This window comes from Ctenocephalides felis, unplaced genomic scaffold, assembly GCF_003426905.1.
Source record: "Ctenocephalides felis isolate EL2017-DRISC unplaced genomic scaffold, ASM342690v1 CF-g0.4_SCAFFOLD_01604, whole genome shotgun sequence".
NCBI lineage: Eukaryota > Metazoa > Arthropoda > Insecta > Siphonaptera > Pulicidae > Ctenocephalides > Ctenocephalides felis.
In genome coordinates this window covers 21,061,360-21,087,521 of record NW_020537758.1, presented here as the reverse complement: position 1 = coordinate 21,087,521, position 26,162 = coordinate 21,061,360, and the positions used below count along the sequence as shown (strand labels likewise).

Genomic DNA, 26,162 nt, shown 5'->3' with positions numbered 1-26,162 from the left:
ATAAATCGAGTGAAAGGCTTGTCACATTTCCACATTGACGCGTTGTATAAAACATGCCCCAGCAATCAAACAACCGCTGTTGTATTTGGTAAGCAAATAAATGACTCTATTGTAACATCGCATGACGGAAACAATTTGCTAATTGCCAACGTTTTTATTATACACATTTTCAGATAGATTTGATTTATTCACATAAAAAGTCTGTCGACAGACACTGTCTTATGACTGGAGAACAATGTATATTGTGATGTTGTACACTGCATCTACTTATAAACTGCATTCCATTGTAATAACTATGCACTCAGACAGATAGTAGTTTATCTGTCCAACTTGCAGCAACGGGCCATATGAGATATTTCTTGCACACTTTTAGTTTTGATATATGCTGAATTAAATTTTTTTCTCCAAAAATTGAATAATTCTTTTTGTATTCGTCCCAATATGAATTTGGCTGTACGATAAATTACATGTGTGAGAAATTTTGCTTTTGATGAATGATCAATTTATATCTTTTTTACGATAATAGATAGATATTAAAAAATTCAATAATCTGCTATTATCCAGTGTTTTATTTATACAATTATTAATACAATTATATAATTTAAATTTATTAACATTTTTTTTTAAATTTGGGGTATGTATTTAGTATCCTGGTCACAAAATGGATTATCTAAAAAAAAAAATAGCATCCAATAATAGTCTGTGTTAGTAATTAAACTAAATAGGTGACTGGTTTAAATAATTTAGGCAATAGTCCCTTTTACTTGAATCTTCTTTCTTTGATATGAAACTGTATAATAAGGCTGGGTGGCTCACCCGTTTAGTTACCATCTGAAAGTTTTAGTCCAAAAGCTTATAGGACGTAAGATTTTGTTTTTGTTTAAAATATGATTATAATTGAGAAAGTATATTTTATACTAATATGTACAAATTATAAAATACTTCTACTTATAAAGTAATAATAATTAATCTAGAGACATGTGCTCACTCTCCATATTTTTTGTTTTCACGCGATTGTTATTCTCATATTTTTATGAATAAATTCAACAACAGTGGTATTTGTCGTTATAATGAATGTATTGTAGTAGCTAGTTAGATATTTACTTAGGCAGTTAGATAGTTACTAATATATGATAATTTTATAAGATATTTAAAGTTTGTTGTTGTATTATATATAGAGATTGCATATTTTTTTAATCGAAGGACACATTTCGTTCTTGTTTTTTTTTTAAAAAAATCCCTATCGTTCTCTATAAAGATTAGAGCACTCAAGGCATTCTTAAACTCAAATATTAAATATAATAATTTTTGTTTTCACTGTACAATTAAATAGAATTCATCAAAATCGAAAAGGCTTACTAATGCGTAACCTTTAAAAACTTCAAAATTACTTAACTTTTTTTCTATAAAGACAGATTGTAATTTAATAACTCACAAAGTATGACCTTTATATATTACCTAAAATATTTTTTGGGATATTTATTTCATATTCTACGAGCTTTCTAAAAATTTTGTTTATTATATTTCTCTTATTTATTTTGTGAATAGTAGAGAATATAAGTCAGTTTTCGACAACTGAAATGAACAAATGTTATTTATATTCACTAATTTTACAAATTAATGTTTACTATTAAACCATGCTTTTAGTTTATTGGTTTGCAGAAATTGTATATCTTTCGATAACAAGAGCATTTTCATTTTCTCCTTATTAGGAATAAGCAAATACACAATGTAGAGCACCGTTAAATTTTAATCAACTGTGACCTGTTTTTGTAATATTGTTTGTATGTTTCTTCTATTGATATAGTGACAAAGCCGTTGTTCATTGAAGATATGATGAATGTAAATTAAAATTGGAACGACTATGATTATAAATATGTATTTTTAGAAATACATTTACTGATTGTGATATTTATATAATAATAATTACTAGATTTCTTATTAAGTAAATTAGAAAAATTAAATGAATCGTTAAATCGTTTTGACAAAATGCATTAAAACTTTAATACATTATTACATTTGTTCGATATTTATTTAAATGAATTAAATTCACTATATTGAAGAAGTTTATGCTTTCGCCAGAAAATCTGATTTTATAATTCATTCATTACATTTTCATCAGCTGTAAACGGCAATGATATCATTCGAAATTTAATAGATTATTCTAATCACTTTGAGACGTTCATTGTTCTGCCATTTTCCTAATATCAAAGATGAACATCAATGATAGACCATGATGTGTCTGCATTTATAAATGTACCTCCTTGACTAGTCGAGTGATAACATTGATATAATATGGCATTGTTCAAATTGTTTAAACTTGATTTAAATTGCAGTTTTATTTTCTACGATATAATTCGCTTCGTGAAGACATTTTTTCTTGGAATTCATTCATATAATATAATTGAAACACTGCACGTATTTGAAATTGTAATAGGTAGAAAAATTTAGCACGATCGAATTAAAAACCTCTTAATAGTTTATCCATTTGATAATGAATACTTTGTTTCATTAAAATTAATTTGTACATTTTAAAGAGAATCATCTGAAGTACACGATACTCGCGCAATTATTATAGAAATATAGTGGAAGATATATGTTCCCAAAGACACGTAAAAATAAAATTCTTGTAATTGTTATAGATGACTAACAAGTAAATTCCTAACTTTTTATAAACAACAAACTAACTTCTTATCGATATTTCTATTATTTATAATCATCACATTCTTAAATGCAAATATTACTGAAGTCTACACATCAAATATTTTGCAATTTTTTTTTATTAATTTCATTTACAACATAATATAACAAATTTTAATTAAATTATGAATGTTATTTTCAATATAATAATAATAATAATTAATATTATTGTTATTCGAATGATTATAATTGTTATTGTAGTCGCTATTGTTATTATCAATGCTATTTGTATTAGTTTGTTAAACTAATGCTATGTGGATTAGTTTTCTGCATGGTATGAGAGCTTCATATTTCTTATCATGAATTTGCGAATTAGTATAACATATGTATGAGTATGCAAACTCTAAAAGAATTGAAATATCGTTTGAACAATTAATATTGCATTCCTGACTCATTCAAAATAAATTAAATTTTAATTGAATTCCTATTACAAAATTTGTTATATAGCAATGTTAATTATAGAGTAATATAAATTAATGATGATTGAAAAATAATTATATGTTTAAAAAAATATTTATTGATATTTATTTTACGCAGCCCTGGCGATTCGCATTTCCTTAACCAATTAAATCAATGTGTGGTATATAAAAGTTAAAAAGAGTTAAAATTTATCACAATACATCCTTGAAGTTTACTTGGAAATAACTGATTTGTGATAAAAAATATGTGAAAATGTGATTAAGTGATTGGTGGTGTCATTCCACCATTCCTCATGTTCGACGCACCGCCACGCTGTCCAGCTTTGGCGGACAAGATTACTGGTCTGTTTGCCAGGAGGCGCTCGTACGACGTGCAGAGGAAGCAACGGTCTTTAGACCAAATAAAAGTGAGACCGGAAGATGTATTTGGAATTCAAATGAGATGAATGCGTTAAATAATACATTTCTTACGTCTAATGCTGTTATCGTAATGAGTCGAGTAACAGAAAGACAGAATTTTGAACCAAAACTTGACCTTTTGCTGTTGATGTTTTTTGTAATCAGAAACGGTGGCGCCGATTTTATAAATTTAAAAGCCAATTAATGAAACTTTATAAGAATCCGGTAATATTTTTCGTTCAAAAGTCCTGAATCTATTCTGAATATTCAAAAATTTTTAGAGATTTCAGTCAGGATTATATAGTGATAGAGTTTATGGTCTTAAAGAACATTCTAAAATAACACAGGCCTACAAAAGTAGTTTAATTATGAAATATTATCAAAGTTTGGAATAGTAGACTGTTCCAAAATTTCTAAATTATATCATCACCATTTTATAACTAATTGTTTATGTCGATTTCACATAGAGGGAAGGTTTTGCCTTACCTTGAAGTTACCTTAAGTAAGGTGACCATTTTTTTGCAAGAAATCCGGGACGGATTATAATGTGCGTGTGAGCGGGGGAGGGGGTGGATGTTGGTGAGCTAAAAATGTATATGCACATTTTTTCGTTTCCAATTTTCTAGTTGAAATATATTTAAAAAAAATATTGGCGATCAAAACATTTTAAAAAATCCGGGACAATCCGGGACAAAACACTAAACACTAAAACCGGGACAAATATTTCTTTTAGAAAAAGCCGGGACGCAAGACGTAAAATCGGGACTGTCCCCGCCAATCCGGGACGTTTGGTCACCTTACCTTAAGTTAAAATGCCACTTGCATCTAGTTTTTTTTCTATTTGCAAACACCTGTTTGATAACAATATTTTTGATAAACGTGCATAACTATCATGTCAAAATGTTTTATTTTTTGATATTCCTAATAGTCACTAGGAAGCATTCAAATAATGAATACAATCATCCACTATTATAGGAAAAATTGAGCCATTCGGTTATTTAGTTTATTATAATTTTTTAGTTACTAACCAGATATTTTCTTTAATCATACCTATAAAATAATCAATCCAGAAAGTATACAGACATGCAATTTCGTACCGAACATCATTGTTTTCATATAGATATATTGATATATTATTCCGATGACTATTTCCTGTGATTCGTTAAATATGCTATGTGCATACTAAAAAGTTGTAGATATATACGAAGTCTTGATTATAGTGAAATACTATTGGTTTTAAATTGGAATCATTTGTTTCAAATGCAATAAAATTAGAAATACTTTGCATTTTTTTTTTTAAAAAGTTTTAAGTTTCTTATATTTTTATTAATGTTTTTTTTATAATTTATAGAGATGAACTCACTTGTCTCTAAATTTCTGATATATTTTAAAGTACTAACAGTAATAATATATACTAGTTTTATTGAAATGCCAATTATTTGGGTACATAATTTTATCGATTATACAATTATTTCTGAAGAACACCTTTTCAAATTTAATGTGTTTCTCTATTACGCTCGGCTGATTTGCGTGAATGTCAAACTTTTGCTTTTTACACAATGCATTAATTAAAATAGCGTTAAAGTATTATAAGCCATTGTCTAGCCTCACTAACATTGAGATTGTTTTAAACCATTTAATGGCTGTAAAAGATTCCATAAAGATTTCAGAAAAATGCGTGATATTATTTACTTGGATTAAATTTGCGCAACTAGTTGTATGGCGATGTAGAATTGTACTCTTATTTTGTAAAAATATTTTACTTGTCGATGCTTCTATACAAAACTGTTAATGGCATTTGATAGATGAAACCAAGATCACCTTTATTTTACCATTTTACTTTATTTATATACATTTTTTTCTCATTTTGCGTTGAATGTCACCCTCATTTAAACACCCAAATTCTTTTTCTTGACAATCATTTTAATTGACTATATTTTTTCAGTGTCCAGATTCATGGGTGGTTGTTCATCATCTGCAAAGCCAGTCTGGTATTCTAGATCCGGATGATCGCTTAGGAGATGTCGCAGATGACCGTGAACAAATTTTAGCAAGTTATGAGGATGATAGAGATAGGCCCACGATTGGCCAAGGAGATGGAGCCAGTGGGGGCAGTTCTGTTGGGACTGGGAGCCCGGATATTTTTAGGGTAAGAAACTTTAAAATCTTTTTTTTTTAATTTTATCTTTATCACAGAATATTATCCAACGAGCATCATTTAATATCATTTAACTACAGCCTTTCTTTTTTCATATCTTTCAACTCTTAGAATATATTAACATTATAATTATTTTATGCGTTTAGATTAATTTCAAATTTCTTCAAATTTTATAACTTGAATAACGTAATCAATTATGTAAGGCCAAAAAATACTCATCTTGATTATATAAGTTGAATCTTCAATACATTTATTTGTTATAGGGATCAAATGGTAAATACTCACCAACCCCCATTGAAGTCACCGGCAACCGAAACGATCCTCCACCTGGTCTGCAAGTTCGAAGAGGTAGCGAACCCACGCTCATAGGACAAGGGACTGAATCTAGAGCACCGCCTGCTTTATCGATTGAAAGACAGGTAACTCATTATAAAATTACATATTATTGCAATCATAAATTAGTGAAAAATAGTTATAGATAATTGTGTAATATATACTACAGGCATCGCTTCCAAATGTTAGATTAAATATATATACATATTATTTGAAATATGTTATCACTGAGCATTTTAAATATGCTTCCATTCAAAATATGTTACATTTATAAGGCAATATTGTTTTTTTTTTCAATTAGTTATATAAAATAGAATATGAAAAAATACATACATATAAGAAGTATTATTTTACCATTTCCTCCAGGACCCAACAAAGCGTTGGTCAGCCGCCCCTATCTGCCGCGACGATGAGGACTCTTCAGTAATCAATGGTCTTAATGGTCCTAATGTTAACACCAGCACGCCCCTCAGCAACGGCCATGGAGGCTATTCAGCCATGCCATGGCTGGCAGAGAATAGCCCGGAGCATGAAATTAATGTCGGGCAATTCCAAAGATCTGGACGATTATCCATGCAGTTTTTAGGAGATGGCAACGGGTGAGATATTTACGAACGAATTTTGATTGAAATCTGTTTTCTGGTAAAAATGCAGTATGATGTTAGATTGATTTATCATATTATAATTTAATATATAATTTTTAATTATTAGAGTTCAACGACTTAAAAAAATAAATATTTTCGAAAACACGAATTATGACCTAAGTTTTTAATGATATGGATTTATTTTAGGATTAAATTTACCATAATTCTGGCTAATTAATGAATAAAATTTATTCTATATTATAAATATTACTAAATTGTGATAACCACGATATTTAATTACTAGTTCATTATTTATTAAATTTCAGTCAAAAATGGGCTGAAGCAGCAGAAAGAGCATCAGCATACCATGCACTTGCCGGTAGCAAATCTCTTCCTCGAGAGGCTAGGAGGAAGGAACCTCTTGGACAAGCTAACACAAATGGTCATACTAATGACGATAATCTACGTATGGATAACAATGATGACACGTAAGTTATCTTTTTAAAAATTAAATAATAGAATAAAATCCGCATGATGGGAACGAATTAAATACTCGTATGTTATTATTTTTTAAATTTTGTATATAAAATTTAATAAAAAATATTGCATTTTCAACATATAAGATTTACATATTTAATCCAAATATTGAAGAACTGTTATATTTATTTCGTAGTTCAATAGTTATCATGATTTTATAATTTATATATTTATTACTGCCACTCAGTAATTAAGTATTTAATTCTATCATTTACTATAGAATCTTCAACAGAAAAGAAATACATTTTCTTACAATTCCAGATATGAGACTACATTAATTCTTGGCGAAGCGGGCGCTCCACTAGGTCTCCGAGCTGCTCCAGAGGGCGATGGACTATTAGTACATGCAGTGGAGCCAGGTGGCCGTGCAGCTAGAGGTCGTGTTCAGCCTGGTGATTTAGTTCTATCTATTGACGGTACAGATCTTCGGGATTTACCCCTGCGGGCAGTGGAAGATGCTTTCCGCAACAGTATCGATGCACCAGAACTTAGGTTGAGGGTGCGACGGAAACGCAATCCGGCCTGGTCCAATCAAACTGGACATAATGGATATGCAGGAGATAAAGTACTTATTGAGGCTGATGAAAAAAGTGAGTATGAATATTAATAATGAGTATTAAATTAGTTAGAATATGTATTTTTCAAACAAACTGGTATATATGGTAAACGGCTTATATATATATATATATATATATATATATATATATATATATATATTTCATAAAAAAAATATTTTAACTATATTGAGAAAAAATTTTACATAATACTTTGAAAATATACTATTTTATAATATTTCATATTTCAAGTTGTTATCGGCGAGTCATTTAAATAAACTTCTCTTATCCCGCCTATTCCCATAGGAATTTTATTAAACATAACAATGCAGGCATGGCAATACGCTTCTATGATTAAATTCGATACTAATACATAACACATTGTTATTTGTAATCAAATAAATGATATTTATAAATACGAACATACTTTTGCGTCGTAAGGTGGGACTGCGATTGTTCATTATAAGCAATAACTTTTGCATATTGAATTGATGAGTGGTGTTCAATTAGGAAGTTGTGATAAATTTATTTCATTTAGCAGTGGGTACCAAAATGGCTGCAGTGTCACCAAATCGCAAAATGCCTGGAAGGCCACCTTCATTACTTGTTTCAAACACAAGAAAATTGGGCAAAAGATTGGAACTGTCGTTAAGGAAAGGACCGCATGGTTTAGGTTTCAGTGTAACCACAAGGGATAATCCAGCTGGTGGACACTGCCCTGTTTATATCAAGAACATTCTACCGAGAGTGAGTAGAAAATATGATTTTGTCACATATATATACTTTATTGAAGAGTTAATGACTAAAACAGATATGATTAATATTATTTAAAATAAACTTTGAATTTCTTAGAGCTAAATTGACAATTGTATTAAATTTAATATCAAACTTACCCTTTGTTTAATTAATTTTAATTGTTGTTCGCATAAGTCAATCGTAAATCCTGAAATACATAAGGGCATTTTTATGACACAGATATATATTTTATTGCAACGATGATCATGGTACTATAAACAGTATAATATTTTATTGAATTTATTACTATTTAACAATTTCTGTAATATACGTTTATAATTTAGGGCGCTGCCGTTGAAGATGGTCGATTACAGCCTGGTGACAGGCTTCTGGAAGTCAACGGCGCAACCATGACCGGACGAACTCAGGCTGAAGTGGTCGCTATTCTTCGTGCTACACCTCCTGGTGCTACCGTTACCATAGCTGTATCAAGACAAGAGAAGGAAAATGGCGTTAATGCAACCAACGAACGCGAAATTGTAAGTTTCTGAGAAACATATTCTTCTTTTAAGGATGTGTTATTTAGTAATTCATTCTGCTTTGAAACATGTCGTATTGAATCATGTATTCATTATTCGTTATTTGTATTTGCAGGGTTATGAACCTTCAACACCTGATGAGGACAGAAACAGAATCGAAGATAGGAACAAAGCTCAGGAAAAGATCTTGAATACAAGTTCTGATGAAAAACTTGACCGAAAGTTAAGAGAAAGTCAACGCCAAAAATCGTATAGTGTAAGTAGATTTTTTATATCAATACATTTTTTGCGACCTATTGATAAACTTTTCCATATGTGTTAAGTGTTTAGAAACTCTGCAAAAAGGAAAATGCCTAGTTTTATTTTTTTTATTAAAGATCTCAATATTTACATCAATACAATGTCTTGCTGTGATTTTGTTTGCTTTCTCTATTTCTCTAACAAGATGAATTAAAATTTAAAATAAATATCTGAATTATAGGTTGCATCCTTGCCTTGGAAACATAGAGAAGTAATGACCTTTGACATTCCTGTAAATGACACGGAGAAAGCAGGATTAGGAGTAAGCGTGAAAGGAAAAACTGGATCTCCTGGTAGTGCATCAGCTGGTGGAGATTTGGGTATATTTGTCAAAAGTGTTCTACATGGCGGAGCGGCGTCAAGAGATGGCCGGTATGTAAAATATATTTAAAATAAATGTATTGCAAAATCAAATAAAGTAGGAAAAATTTGTTTGTGATAAATTAGGATCTTTGAATTAGAATAACCGTTAACTGTTGTCTCAAATTGATTAGTTATGGTATGAGTATAGTAATATCTTATTAACATTATTGAAATACAGAGCTTTCAAGAAACAAAGTTCTTGAATCTGATTTCTAGACTTTATGTATATATCTGTAAATTTTAATATGAATTTTCGATTATTAATTTACCAGATTAAAAACTAATGACCAACTTCTCAATGTGAACGGTCTCTCATTACAAAATCAATCCAATGCCGAAGCGATGGAAACTTTACGTCGTGCTATGTTACATTCTGGTGGACGCATCCCAGGAAGTATTACATTAACTGTTGCAAGAAAAATAAGTCATAATCACAGCCATAGTCACAATCACAGTCATGGACATAACTCTAGTATCAATTCTAATAAATTGAATTTATCAAGTGCTGAGACGGTTAAACTTGGCGCAAATTCAACTATGGATGAAACAGAAGACATGTGCGAGCAAAGCTCTGAAAGACTGGATTCACAAGAAGCCAATACTGTTATTTATGTCCCAAATAGGTAATAATTAATATATTATTAATATCACATATAATATACCAAAAATGAGTGAAAATACCCACATTAATATATGTATAAAGTATAAAACTCCGAAATAACTACAACATAATTTTTATTTATTCATATAATATAATAATATCATATTATTATATTATATGATAACTTTATGTAACCTTATAAGTTTTATCTTCACGGTTCATTTTATTTTAAGGAAATCAATGGAACCTGTTGATACATGGAGCAACCCCGTTGTCGAACGACTGACAGGCATTGGTAATTCTAATAATTATAACCCAGGACTTCGTAATGAAAGCTATTATATGGTAAATAAATTATAATTTATTATTCAATATTGATAATTATAAATAAGAATGTCTATATGCAAAACATGCATTTACATTATTTTAAATTAATATTATGTTCTTTATTTCTTTAGGCTACAAATAATACTTGGACCAGTGGAGGCGCTCATTCAAGACAGGGAAGTCAAACTGTTACTATGCCTAGTGGAGAAGCAGTGCTTATAGAAGACGATACAACAGATACAATAAGTAGACCAATGTGAGTTTTTTTTTCTTTGATGAAAAAGTAATCGATGAGCATTTTGATAAAAAATATGATGGAATTGTTGATATAGATATTTGTATGCTATCATATTATTTATTCTGAGATTTGCATTATAATCTAAATTTAAATGTTTCTTATTAATCTATGTTAAAGGTTGTCTAAGCAGTTATATGACACGAGAGATCTTAATGGTTCTGGACAACATCTGTCTCCCGAGTTAGCGAATTCAATGAACGATACCTGTGAACCGCAAACGCCATCAGATGCCACTTATGCTTCTCAATTGTCTTTAAATGGTGAAGAAGCTTTTAGCAGAGATGCCATAGGGCGCAGGAGTATGTCAGAGAAACATCACGCCGCGTTGGATGCTAAAGGTACAGGAACTTATCAGAGGAATAAAAAATTACGTGAAGAACGGGAAAGGGAAAGGATGTTGCAGGCTAATGGTGGAGACACAAGAAAGACACCAGGTTAGATATTTATATTTGAATAGATAATTGTCAATTATTTTGAGTTCGAAATGTTCATTATACTGCGATAAAAAAAAAAAAAAATTAATTAAATTCAGATGTATTTTATTAAGGCTTATTTCCTAAAGTATCGAGTGCATCTGTATACGTTTAGATAAGCTTAGTTTTTTCCCGGATTTTTAATTTCACTGTTGTTCACCAGTTAACTGCGATTGACGAATACACTCGTCATGAAAAATAGCAATTTGTGTATTGACGAGTATACTCGATATGCGCATAAATCTTTGATCGTCTATTCAGATTGAAATGTTTGTAGGATCTATTGAATCTTTGGCTGGTATTGCAAAATTGGGCAAAGAAGAATCCTCTGAAGAGAATGATAGGGTTTGTGACTTGGGACCATCTTTAGGTTTAAAGAAATCATCCAGCTTAGAATCGCTACAAACGATGGTTCAAGAGGTAAACTAATTATTTTGATATAGATATGTTACTTGATAAAATTGAATTTTATACAGGAAATATACAGCTTTGTTTGCAAATAGTTACAGATGGGAGATAATAGAATTCATCCTGGTCTTAGGCCGATACGAGGTCGAGCTTGTGGGGACAGTCTGAGAGCAGTTGTAGAAGCGCCTTCCGATTCTCGTAAGAAATATTTTGTTTCTTGTTTATGAATAGATAATAAATATTATAATAATTTAAAAATAAATATGTGGTGATTACTTTTTGCTTTTATGCATGAGAAGGATATTGCAATTATACATTTGAACCAACGTTTCTATTTTGAAGTAAATAATAAAGGCTGTTTTCTTCTATTTCCAGAGCCGAGAAAACACTGGTTAACGGACGACACATCGGATCAAGCGTTTCCAACGCGTAACGATCCACTGCTCTCATCACTCAACGACGGGAAAAACAAAAATAATCGCAAAAAACATCGGCCTGGTCTACTCAAGGGTATTGGTCATATGTTCAGATTCGGAAAACATCGCAAAGACGGTGTTGCTGATATAACTTCTGATGCAAATCCGAATCAGAGCCAAGGTGATCGGCCGCCAATGCCTCCACGGTATCAAAATCCGCCGCCGGTGGTCGGAGTAAATGTTCCACAAGCTGATGCAGGCAATATGGGCCGATATTCCCATTATGTGAATTACGAAGAGATTCAGAATCATTTGAGGTTAGTGTAATTGTACATGTTCAACTATAATGATCACCTAAAAAAAGTTCATCTCATCATTGTCATCGGATAGATATTATTTTATCTAAAATCGTCATTCTGTGACATCAATGCTACAGTTTACAATGTAAACTTTACATCATAGGTCTATATCAATTTATCAGTCATGAAGTTTCTAATTTCTGTTTATTTTTTTGCATTATAGTGACTTTGATTTTTTATATATTACAAAACAATATATTTACAAAAATATAATAATATAATATTGCTTATGAATGATTACCACATGTATGAATTGTAAAATCCATCAAATATTAATATTCACTAATTTATGCTCTATGTGATTTTATAAAAGCAATTTAGCTTTTGATCTCAGCAACTTATAGATAGCAATTAAAAATTAAAAAATGCAACTATATATAGTTTATGTGATAGGTTTTGTTCAGTTTTGTTTGTATACTTATATAAACATAATGTAAATAAATGCTAATCTAGAAACACATAGTTGTTTTTATATGATTCGAAATAACATTTGAAATTATATTTATAAAGAAAATATCAATTATGTGTTAAAATTTTCCAAATTGATACATAATTTATGCAAATCAATCAATTAGGGTCATTTCAATGTATAGTTGGATATTATTGGCATGTGGAACACCATATTAACTCTCATTTAAGAAACACACATATTTACCATTGCATGAATTTGAGCTCGTTATGTTTGCGCCTTATTTAAATTTTATAGAAATTTTAAAAGTGTTTTGTCAAATGCTACAGGTGCAACAATGCAATATGCTATACACAAATATATCTAAAAAAAATCTTTAATTTTAAAAAATGAAAAGCATTATGTCTTAAGAAAATTTTCAAATATAAATGGTAAGAATGCTTACCATTACACTTATCAAAACTTATAATTATATTTTTGACCTGCAATTTTGTCATCATCTTTAGTCAAGTTTTATTAATTAAAATGTATATTATTCCATTGTATGCTTGCACAAAATAGTAGCATGCTCAGTTCTTGTCAGCGAAAATATGCATTGTGAACATGTATCAGTACTAATATTTTAACACAGCCTGCATTGCATTATCAATATTACTAACTTCTACATGTTTGTCCTGAATGTTCAGTTCGCGCTGCGATCGGTTATCAGAGAGTCAAATTCAGCAAATGCGCAGGCAAGTTCTGCACCAGAGAGGAAAGGTGGAGGAAGAAAGGTAGGATTGTAGGATGAAAAAACTGTAGAATGCATGTCCATCACTAATAGATATAACATTAAAATTTTATTATTTTTTATATATTCGCACTTAAAAAAATGAGGTGGAGTATATAAGATCTTTCTATTACAATAGCCAGCTTCCTTGAATATTTTTTTGCAAACCATTTTGCTGATTATTAAAAATATGTTTAGTAGTTATTGCAAAACTAACGTGTTCTCAAGTAGGTGCATGGAGACGGATTCAAAGATTATAAAACTTCTAGAAATGATCAACAAATGTTATTTATATGTTTGCATGAGTGGTCTAAAGCGTTGTAAACATATCTTTAAGGGGCACACCTAGTGTGAAATTTTCAAAAAAATCAAATTTTGAATTTTTCCATATGTCGATAGATTATACCTTCAAAAATAACATACTAAAATTTTAAATCGATATCTGAAATAGTTTTTGAGTTACAGCCATTTAAAAGAGTATACATGGTATATAGCATAACGCTGTAAACTCGTTTTCCTCGAAACAGCATTTTTCGAATTTGCTGGAGTGATTACTCGGAGACAAATGATCCGATTGCTATCAATTTTTTTTTGCATCTCCTCTATATAGTTCTCTATACGATGACCCTCCAGTTTTTTGATCTGATCAACAATCGAATTTTGGCAGGCCAAAAACGACCAAAATTTTGAGAAATTTTTGTTTTTTTTCACCATTTTGTCAATTTTCGATTTTTTTTGATCGCCTGAGGGTCATGGTACAGACACTATGTTTTAGTTTAATGAGATTTTTTATGTTTTATCAACGGAGAAAGCTGTAGTCCAGCAGTGGAGAACCTTTTTCTTTGTGACGCCACCGGAGATCGCGTGTTATTTAAAAAATATTTAATATTTTATTTAAAAAATTTTACTGGATTTTCTCAAAACATGTATAAATGTACCCTCAAAATTTTAAATGCATGGGTTCACTAGTTTTTTTTTAATTTAATCAAAAATGGCATTTTTTTTTTAGGTTAATACACTAGGTGTGCCCCTTAATCTGCTTTTGTATATTATATTCGACTACGGCCCTGGAAATGTATTTACGGTTACGGTTCCAAAGTTTAAATGATTATAATTTTACCAGAGCCTTAAGGTTGTACTTACTCATAATTTTGTAAATTCTTGAAATATTATTTTTTTCTATTTTTTTATGATACTATCAATACTACCACACCGTTTCGGCTTCACGTTGAGTTCTTAGACCCTGTATAATATTACTTTGATCATGTAGATTTTATTAACACAGTATGTAAATTTAGTTATTAGTATCTTGTGCACATTTGCATTTTTAATTTCCTGATCCAATTATTATTTTTTTCAGTCGAAGACAGCAGTTGTATCACTCGACCCGTTCGAATCGATCCGAACCGCACCAGAGGCCCGTGTCATCATATTACGAATATGAGAGCGTACAATGGGCAAAGGGAAACAAGGCGAACCATTATCAAAAATCGCCTTCAAGACAAAATTCTGATATTTACCAAACATCACCCAACGAGCATTGCAATGGTGCTATTTATTCGAAACATGCGCCTCAACCGTACAAGAAACCGCAGCCGCCGCAGAGTTCGGGCCAAACTTCTCCCGTTTATAATTTGCCAGGCGCAGGTAATAAACAAAATGTTGGTTTACCCAGAAGTCGAGGTCCTTACATCACGCAAGTTATGATAAAAGAACAAACTGGTTCAAAAGTCTGACAGTATTAATGGTAATTTACATAGATTCGTATTTGTGAGATTTTCCAGGTAGGGGAAGCAGAATCATATACATTTTAAATACCATTTGTGATCTATATCTAATTTCAGGTATATTTTAACTAATTCTTTTCAATCAATAAAATATTATTTGGTTGATATCAAATATGTCGACTTCTGCTAATATCTCAATACGATCATATTCAATTCTAATTCAAGTTAAACAATGAATTTAATAATTGATTTTTAGATTTATATTGTGAATTATGAGTTTTATCATATATATGCATCTTAAGATCTAATTTATATGGCTATGCTCTTACATATACACACATGTTCAACTTTTTTTTTAAATACAGTAGTTAAAGTTTATACAAAATTTATATCATTATATATGACACAGATGATATAAAATGTCTAGAAATCTAATTAATATGTATTATCAAGTTGTTATTTCAAGTAGGTCGCATTGAATGCGGTTTTATTTAATATTCATCATTAATTTCGAGATACAAAGTTAAACAACCTCTTTTTTTCAGTCATTGTTTGAAACGAAATTAATATTTATTTAAACACATATATGCGCAATTCGATCACCATTATCCACCAAACATTTATTTAATTCTGCCTTAAGTATTGTACCTTACGTATAAGAATGATGTTATTAGGCCTTGATAACATTGTTTTTTCTTATGATTTTGATGTATGCAGGATGAACTTCTATAGCAGCCAGAAGTGAATCTTTTACTATTACGAAATATGACATAATTAATCTTTTCGACATTTTATTTTATTTTTATAAATACAATAAAAATTGATATAATTCTTGTATATGAAGACACACCATTCACATGCATGGTTTCATTATGGCTGCTAAAAATTTAATAGTAAATGTTCATATTTTAAATATGAACTAATAAAATGAAAATTTATATTGTTCATTTAATAGATTTTATAATAATTTGATAAAATGAAATGGAAAAAGAACTGAAATATTGTGAAGTGCAATTTTTATTGCATACTGTTTATGAGTATTTTATAAGTATTGTTCCTACTAGGGGTTGCCTTATAGTTTATGAAATATCCTAAAATTCTGATTAGTATATATGTATTAAGTATAAAAAATATTAAGCTATTTCCAAAGCATTTGCTTCTCATATTTCTTAAAATACTCAAGTTCATAAGCATTAAATATTACTTATATTTACCAGTATTTTTATTATCTTTAAAAGCTCTGTTGTAGTTGAAACAAAATTTGAATGTATGATGAGCTTCTTTAGCGAAAGTGCCTCAGATAATAGCAAATGTATTACAATTAGATTGTTTGTTGCAATTCATTGTATTCAATGCATTTTAGTACTGCTCATTGTGAATAATACAAGTGTACTTAATTATTTGTATATGAAACAAATATTCTATTCAATATCTTACTTTGAATTCTTTATTATACAAATTTATTTAGATTATATATAAGAATGCATTGCTTTTCAAACTATATACTCATATTTATTTTGTGAGCCAAATTTGAATGGAATTTTAAATATATATATTTATATTTATATATATATATATATACATATAAATAAAACTAAAGGCTTTCTATTCTTAAATTAATTCAATTCGAAATTAAAAATGCTCACAAAATAAATATGACTAATGTGAATTCATTTGCTCTGCTGCATTTGAAATTCTATATCACCTTTTATATATGTAGATCTAAAATTATATAAGTAATTATATATCTATAATTTAATTATTTTCACATTTTAAATTATATTTTATCAATTATATTTGCCATATTTTCATTCCAATTAATGTAAATATTATTACCTAATGTGATATAAAACTAAAATATTAGAGTATTGTAATATAATTTATGTAATAAAGAATAAAATATATTTTCTAAGTTGCTTTTTTATTTGAATATTATTATTTTGTAATGAAAGATAATTATCTGTTAACAAAACCTGAATTTTTAAATTTTATAATTAAATTAAACCCTTTGAATTTTTGCATTTCGCGACATTGTCTTTCGCAATGTGCAGTTTTATATCATTTATTATCTTTTATAATGTGTAGTTTTATATTATTTTCAGATATTTGTTGAGTAGTTTTAATTTAATTTTTAAGTCATGAGAAAAATTCAAGTTCGAGATAAATTTTTCAAAAAATCGGGCCAACCTGGGAGAGAAATCCTAACTCAGTCACGAATATTGCTTCTAGAAAATCCAAGGAAAGCAAGGTGGAAAACTGCGACTGTTCCAGCCAAACAGGGGCACCTTAAAATTTAATAAGGGTTTTTTGTTACATGTTTTACCTAACTACCATAATATATAAATCACCCAAATTTTTAAATTGCCCTCCTAAATTCACGAATTGCCCCTCGGTGGGAATCACTCCTCTTTTTTATAAGAGTCTTAAAATACTCTTAGTATATTAGTAAGATGTAAATAAATTATTTTTAATGCGTTTTTTTTCTTCAAATTACATGCATTTTAATTTATGATTTAATTGCTTTTATATTTATGACTTCAACATTGCCGTGAAAAATAGATGGCTTTGAGGACACCATCAAATCAACAACACCATCTATTTTTCATATATTATTTTATGTAGAATATATAAATATCATAATTATATCATATTATACGTAAATGTGTTAAAATAATATGTTGGTAGTGTTACGTTTCTCAGTTTTTTTTTTGCAATTTATGCATCATGAGTCACACTGGTCGATCATTAATGATATTTATTGGTCAGCCATGGGTCAATGTCAAACCATACTTGAATTCTTCAACATAACTATTAAATGCAGTAAAATTGTTTCTTTCGCTTTTTATAGTCATCGGTATCTCAATTTGTAGTAAAGATTGTGAATTTAATCACCTATGAGTAACATTGAACTAATATAGAAGTGTTGACATTTTTTAAAATGGTCAACACTTGGAACAGTACTATCTCATTCATAGTCAGGATGGCAAAACCAGTTTCCTTGTTAATGATTGTCATGAATCATATCATTGGATGATATTAGCTTATCGCGTGGGCCCCAGTTGGTGAGTGAGCATGTACAAATATTTTACATTTTATGAAATAAAGTATTACATAAAATGAAATAAAATAATTTTATTATTTATTAACCGGTAAACTGTAATTGACAAGTATACTCGTCATGGAGAAGTGATATAATTTTGTGAATTTTTTATATACTTGTAATGCGTTATAATCTTTAGTCATTTATTACGATATCATTTGTTGAAAGGACTTGCATTTATACCATTTTGAGACTATTCCAGCATCAAATAAATAGTTGTATAAAAATAAAACTAAGTGCAAGTGATACTTTATCTTAACGCAAGTTGCATAAACCGAAAATGTAAATAATCGATTTGATCAAGAAAAACTATTCTCGATTTTTGGCGAAAAAGTGGACAAAGTATTTGCATTTTTCAGCTATTTCTGAATAAAACGAATAGCCCTATAAAATATATCGCGAAACGTGAATCCTTAACCAGTTTCTGGCTTTGTATTATATGAATGTTGTATTATAAAAATCGCCAAAGTCTAATTGGAATTGGAATTGGATTCTAATCAGAATTAACGATGCCAGTTGGAATTTATACTTACAATTAGTATATTTTGTTCTGTGGTTGTGATATTTAAATTTTTGAATGTTAATCAAAACTTAGTAGTCCTATTAGCTGTAGTCCTATTAGCTGTAGGCGAGCTCACATTTTATTTAAGAATTTTTAGAACATGAAGTGGAGTGAGAGAAAATGTATTAGATATATTAATATATGTAACTTTTAAAAAAAATTTTTCATTTATTTTTGGCTTCTGATTTACATCATTTTGCCATTACATTTATCTATAGTTGTAGCAAGACTTATACAATAATTTTTTGTTTGTTTAAGTTATACAATAATGATTATACTATATGTTAATTTTGCTATTACTTATAAAATTATATATATATATATATATATATATATATATCTTTATTTCATTACTTAATTATATGTAACTTATACAACTATATATATTTTGTGTAAGTTTGAATAATATTAATTAGTATAATTAATTTCCCGTAGGGTAAGTTACAATAATCGCAAAAAAATCGAAAAATTTTAGCATATCTTTAAGCTTCAAAGGTTTCTGAACATTTTGGCATACCTTAGAAAAAGTGGATGTATATATGTGTGTGTATGTGTGTGTGCGGATACAAATTTTCGTTGACGATTTTGGGAACACGGGTCAACCGATTTGACTAATTCAAAAAACATTCGATTCGTATTGATAAGGAGACGTGCTGATTAGTTTTTGGCAGAAGCAGATCGAGCCGTTTCGAAGATACGTGACAAAAGTACCGAAAATAGTAATTGATTTTTTGGGAGAACACAGTGAAGAAACGTTTTATTTGTATTGACGAAATGAACAACTGATAAAATTTTTGGGACGGCAGGTCAAGCGGTTTCGGCGATCCAATAAAAAAAGTGAAAAAAATGTCATTTGGCGGACAAAAATGATCATAAGAAATAGGCTCATAAAATTATCAGATATTTTATAGATATTTTAATAATAAGAACAAGTTTTGTTCACTTTTCTATCGATTCCGTACCAATGTTTATTTTTTAAACTGCGACGCGGCGCCTATGCGCTTTGATATTTCGTTTCTACGCATCTACGTATCGCGGTTGCTTTGAAAAAACCTTCAAAATTTCGAAAAAATAAGTAAAAAAATCGATTTTTTTAAAAAGTAATTTTTTTTAGAAAGGAGCCATCAAGTATTTCGTAAGCACTATAGAAGGGCGGGGGGTTATTGATTTGCTTATTTTGGGTTGACATGGGGGGTAGGGGAGTCTGGATGATGATTACGTCGTAGGTAGTATTTTCATTTTTTTTACCGAATGGCAACCTTACATTGTCTTTGCCAGTACCAAAAATTTAAAATAAGTTTGTTATGTTCGTAAGATTATAATAATTTTATTACTCTATGTTGAATACCATATCAGTAAAATCTCTACATCCTAAACCTATTTTCTTATTTTTAAAATTATAATTATAACCTAATAATTACAATATTTAAAAAAAATAATGCATTAATTGCAAATGGGGGGGTAAATAATTGTAATAAATCTGCTTACGTAATACTGGAACGATCCCAATTTTTAAAAATGTCAAAAATCAATTTTTTACAGAGTTGTAAAAGCAAATTGATTCTTTTTTGAAAATTTCAATTTTTGGTACGAGAAGTTCCAGCAATTTGCCCTTAAAACACGATGCCATGTACCACCGGTTTCAATTTCAGAATTAAACTATTCATAATGTTTTGAAACGCCGAAAAAATATAAAATTAGCAAATTTGATTTTCTAGTAAAAACATAAAATAAATTTTTTTCTTCTGAATGTTGATGTTCAGATTGCAAGGTGAGTCGTCCCCATCCACCAGCCTTTCTACTAATAAGAATAAGCCGTGAGTGACGTGCGATTGCCGTCAGTGCAATGTTGACAGTATCGTCCGCGTCGCGACTATGTCCGATTTGTTGAAAAACACAACGGTCAGCATATGGCATGCATTTAATGCATTGCAACAAATTCAAAATGTTTCGGTTCACAAATCAAAACTAAAGGTAATCATTCATTTTTATTCAATAAGTTGTTTAGTGATATGTTGTCAGTTGAAATTTGTGATATGGATAAAAGTGGATGTACAACACATTATTAAGATAATTATTATAATGAGTGTCTTATCAACCTTTATCTGTGCGCCACTGTTTATTTTATAAATTACGCCAAATTATGATGCATATACTATTATTATTAAAAAAATCTGCTAGAAAAATAATATTTTACATAATAAAATACATAGTTTTATTTATTGTTATTATTTAAGTCTTCAGACTAATAAATATATTTAAAAATTTTAACCCTTTGCACTCGCGAGTTCCGGAATTATATATTTTGCCGTCATTTGTGTGGAATGAAGGCAGGTCTAGCCGTTCCGAAGATACGGGGCAAAAGTACCGAAAACGGTAACTCAGTTTTTAAGAGAACGGAGCGTCCGATTTGAATAATTCAAAAAAAATTTTACTTGTATTGACAAGATGAAGAATCGATGAAATTTTCATGAAGGTAGGTCTAGCGGTCTCGCAGATATGGAGGAAAAAGTAAAAAAATGAGCCATTTGGCGGTCAAAACTGATCATTAGACATATGCACATCAAATTATCAGATATTTTATAGAGATTTTAACTAATAGACCAAGTGTCATAAAATTTTGACAGAATTTTACTAACAATATTGTGCATAAACACTATGAGTTTTATCGAAATCCGAGATGATAAGACTTTTTCATCAAAAATTTTTTAGTGTATTTGATCAGCTTCATTTTTGAGTTTCCGGCGGTTTTAACCAGGAAAGCATATGAGTATTAAAATAATTATTATATGGCGTTATATTTCGCTATATTCCCTACAATTAATTTCCAATTCGGACCCTCTATCTGCCTCACACGCCGAGCAATAGCCAAAAGAGTGAGAATTTTTTTTGGTACTTTTTAACACTGCAAAATTTCAAATGCGAATATCTCGAAAACTAATAGACCAAGTGTCATAAAATTTTTACAGAATTTTACTGACAATATTGTGCATAAACACTATAAGTTTTATCGAAATCCGAGATGATAAGACTTTTTCATCAAAAATTTTTTAGTGCATTTGATCAGCTTCATTTTTGAGTTTCCGGCGGTTTTAACCAGGAAAGCATATGAGTATTAAAATAATTATTATATGGCGTTATATTTCGCTATATTCCCTACAAATAATTTCCAATTCGGACCCTCTATCTGCCTCACACGCCGAGCAATAGCCAAAAGAGTGAGAATTTTTTTTGGTACTTTTTAACACTGCAAAATTTCAAATGCGAATATCTCAAAAACTAATAGACCAAGTGTCATAAAATTTTTACAGAATTTTACTGACAATATTGTGCATAAACACTATAAGTTTTATCGAAATCCGAGATGATAAGATTTTTTCATCAAAAATTTTTTAGTGCATTTGATCAGCTTCATTTTTGAGTTTCCGGCGGTTTTAACCAGGAAAGCATATGAGTATTAAAATAATTATTATATGGCGATATATTTCGCTATATTCCCTACAATTAATTTCCAATTCGGACCCTCTATCTGCCTCACACGCCGAGCAATAGCCAAAAGAGTGAGAATTTTTTTTTGTACTTTTTAACACTGCAAATTTTCAAATGCGAATATCTCGAAAACTAATAGACCAAGTGTCATAAAATTTTCACAGAATTTTACTGACAATATTGTGCATAAACACTATGAGTTTTATCGAAATCCAAGATGATAAGATTTTTTCATCAAAAATTTTTTAGTGCATTTGATCAGCTTCATTTTTGAGTTTCCGGCGGTTTTAACCAGGAAGGCATATGAGTATTAAAATAATTATTATATGGCGATATATTTCGCTATATTCCCTACAATTAATTTCCAATTCGGACCCTCTATCTGCCTCACACGCCGAGCAATAGCCAAAAGAGTGAGAATTTTTTTTGGTACTTTTTAACACTGCAAAATTTCAAATGCGAATATCTCGAAAACTAATAGACCAAGTGTCATAAAATTTTCACAGAATTTTACTGACAATATTGTGCATAAACACTATGAGTTTTATCGAAATCCAGAGATGATAAGATTTTTTCATCAAAAATTTTTTAGTGCATTTGATCAGCTTCATTTTGAGTTTCCGGCGGTTTTAACCAGGAAAGCATATGAGTATTAAATAATTATTATATGGCGTTATATTTCGCTATATTCCCTACAATTAATTTCCAATTCGGACCCTCTATCTGCCTCACACGCCGAGCAATAGCCAAAAGAGTGAGAATTTTTTTTGGTACTTTTTAACACTGCAAATTTCAAATGCGAATATCTCGAAAACTAATAGACCAAGTGTCATAAAATTTTCACAGAATTTTACTGACAATATTGTGCATAAACACTATGAGTTTTATCGAAATCCAGATGATAAGATTTTTTCATCAAAAATTTTTTAGTGCATTTGATCAGCTTCATTTTTGAGTTTCCGGCGGTTTTAACCAGGAAAGCATATGAGTATTAAAATAATTATTATATGGCGTTATATTTCGCTATATTCCCTACAATTAATTTCCAATTCGGACCCTCTATCTGCCTCACACGCCGAGCAATCGTCAAAAGAGTGAGAATTTTTTTGTACTTTTTAACACTGCAAAATTTCAAATGCGAATATCTCGAAAACTAATAGACCAAGTGTCATAAAATTTCACAGAATTTTACTAACAATATTGTGCATAAACACTATGAGTTTTATCGAAATCCGAGATGATAAGACTTTTTCATCAAAAATTTTTTAGTGTATTTGATCAGCTTCATTTTGAGTTCCGGCGGTTTTAACCAGGAAAGCATATGAGTATTAAAATAATTATTATATGGCGATTAATTTCGCTATATTCCCTACAATTAATTTCCAATTCGGACCCTCTATCTGCCTCACACGCCGAGCAATCGTCAAAAGAGTGAGAATTTTTTTTTGGTACTTTTTAACACTGCAAAATTTCAAATGCGAATATCTCGAAAACTAATAGACCAAGTGTCATAAAATTTTCACAGAATTTTACTACAATATTGTGCATAAACACTATGAGTTTTATCGAAATCCGAGATGATAAGACTTTTTCATCAAAAATTTTTTAGTGTATTTGATCAGCTTCATTTTTGAGTTTCCGGCGGTTTTAACCAGGAAAGCATATGAGTATTAAAATAATATTATATGGCGTTATATTTCGCTATATTCCCTACAATTAATTTCCAATTCGGACCCTCTATCTGCCTCACACGCCGAGCATCGTCAAAAGAGTGAGAATTTTTTTTGGTACTTTTTAACACTGCAAAATTTCAAATGCGAATATCTCGAAAACTAATAGACCAAGTGTCATAAAATTTTCACAGAATTTTACTAACAATATTGTGCATAAACACTATGAGTTTTATCGAAATCCGAGATGATAAGACTTTTTCATCAAAAATTTTTTAGTGTATTTGATCAGCTTCATTTTTGAGTTTCCGGCGGTGTTTTAACCAGGAAAGCATATGAGTATTAAAATAATTATTATATGGCGTTATATTTCGCTATATTCCCTACAATTAATTTCCAATTCGGACCCTCTATCTGCCTCACACGCCGAGCAATCGTCAAAAGAGTGAGAATTTTTTTTTGTACTTTTAACACTGCAAAATTTCAAATGCGAATATCTCGAAAACTAATAGACCAAGTGTCATAAAATTTTCACAGAATTTTACTAACATATTGTGCATAAACACTATGAGTTTTATCGAAATCCGAGATGATAAGACTTTTTCATCAAAAATTTTTTAGTGTATTTGATCAGCTTCATTTTTGAGTTTCCGGCGGTTTAAACCAGGAAAGCATATGAGTATTAAAATAATTATTATATGGCGTTATATTTCGCTATATTCCTACAATTAATTTCCAATTCGGACCCTCTATCTGCCTCACACGCCGAGCAATCGTCAAAAGAGTGAGAATTTTTTTGGTACTTTTTAACACTGCAAAATTCAAATGCGAATATCTCGAAAACTAATAGACCAAGTGTCATAAAATTTTCACAGAATTTTACTAACAATATTGTGCATAAACACTATGAGTTTTATCGAAATCCAGATGATAAGACTTTTTCATCAAAAATTTTTTAGTGCATTTGATCAGCTTCATTTTTGAGTTTCCGGCGGTTTTAACCAGGAAAGCATATGAGTATTAAATAATTATTATATGGCGTTATATTTCGCTATATTCCCTACAATTAATTCCAATTCGGACCCTCTATCTGCCTCACCCACGCCGAGCAATAGCCAAAAGAGTGAGAATTTTTTTTGGTACTTTTTACACTGCAAAATTTCAAATGCGAATATCTCGAAAACTAATAGAACAAGTGTCATAAATTTTTACAGAATTTTACTAACAATATTGTGCAAAACACTATAAGTTTTATCGAAATCCGAGATGATAAGATTTTTTTCATCAAAAAATTTTTTAGTGCATTTGATCAGCTTCATTTTGAGTTTCCGGCGGTTTTAACCAGGAAAGCATATGAGTATTAAAATAATTATTATATGGCGTATATTTCGCTATATTCCCTACAATTAATTTCCAATTCGGACCCTCTATCTGCCTCACACGCCGAGCAATAGCCAAAAGAGTGAGAATTTTTTTTGGTACTTTTTAACACTGCAAAATTTCAAATGCGAATATCTCGAAAACTATAGACCAAGTGTCATAAAATTTTCACAGAATTTTACTGACAATATTGTGCATAAACACTATGAGTTTTATCGAAATCCGAGATGATAAGATTTTTTTCATCAAAAATTTTTAGTGCATTTGATCAGCTTCATTTTTGAGTTTCCGGCGGTTTTAACCAGGAAAGCATATGAGTATTAAAATAATTATTATATGGCGATTATATTTCGCTATATTCCCTACAATTAATTTCCAATTCGGACCCTCTATCTGCCCTCACACGCCGAGCAATAGCCAAAAGAGTGAGAATTTTTTTGTACTTTTTAACACTGCAAAATTTCAAATGCGAATATCTCGAAAACTAATAGACCAAGTGTCATAAATTTTCACAGAATTTTACTGACAAATTGTGCATAAACACTATGAGTTT

At 29.9% G+C, this 26,162-nt stretch overlaps 2 protein-coding genes across 6 annotated transcripts in view; both read left to right on the top strand.

Moving 5' to 3' along the window:
• The window catches only part of LOC113373263 (partitioning defective 3 homolog), a 108,006-nt gene extending 92,534 nt beyond the window's left edge, over positions 1-15,472 (top strand). The window contains exons 1-19 of one of the 5 annotated variants that reach the window (XM_026613570.1): positions 3,342-3,526; positions 5,464-5,667; positions 5,940-6,095; positions 6,376-6,608; positions 6,920-7,081; positions 7,392-7,720; positions 8,226-8,431; positions 8,764-8,958; positions 9,074-9,214; positions 9,440-9,630; positions 9,894-10,244; positions 10,456-10,567; positions 10,681-10,805; positions 10,965-11,281; positions 11,598-11,740; positions 11,824-11,926; positions 12,104-12,461; positions 13,599-13,685; positions 15,042-15,472. In XM_026613570.1, coding sequence (XP_026469355.1) covers positions 3,413-3,526; positions 5,464-5,667; positions 5,940-6,095; positions 6,376-6,608; positions 6,920-7,081; positions 7,392-7,720; positions 8,226-8,431; positions 8,764-8,958; positions 9,074-9,214; positions 9,440-9,630; positions 9,894-10,244; positions 10,456-10,567; positions 10,681-10,805; positions 10,965-11,281; positions 11,598-11,740; positions 11,824-11,926; positions 12,104-12,461; positions 13,599-13,685; positions 15,042-15,417 — 3,903 coding nt within the window. In that variant the 5' untranslated portion in view covers positions 3,342-3,412 and the 3' untranslated portion in view covers positions 15,418-15,472. Of the gene's footprint in view, positions 1-3,341; positions 3,527-5,463; positions 5,668-5,939; positions 6,096-6,375; positions 6,609-6,919; positions 7,082-7,391; positions 7,721-8,222; positions 8,432-8,763; positions 8,959-9,073; positions 9,215-9,439; positions 9,631-9,893; positions 10,245-10,455; positions 10,568-10,680; positions 10,806-10,964; positions 11,282-11,597; positions 11,741-11,823; positions 11,927-12,103; positions 12,462-13,598; positions 13,686-15,041 lie in introns of those variants that run through there. The other 4 variants (XM_026613567.1, XM_026613568.1, XM_026613566.1 and 1 more) reach the window with 4 other exon arrangements.
• Positions 15,473-20,944: 5,472 nt separating this feature from the next.
• Positions 20,945-26,162, top strand: part of LOC113373502 (differentially expressed in FDCP 6 homolog) — a 17,657-nt gene continuing 12,439 nt past the window's right edge. The window contains exon 1 of the mRNA XM_026613795.1: positions 20,945-21,044. Within this exon, the coding sequence (XP_026469580.1) occupies positions 20,946-21,044 (99 nt within the window). The 5' untranslated portion in view covers position 20,945. The remainder of the gene's footprint in view (positions 21,045-26,162) is intronic.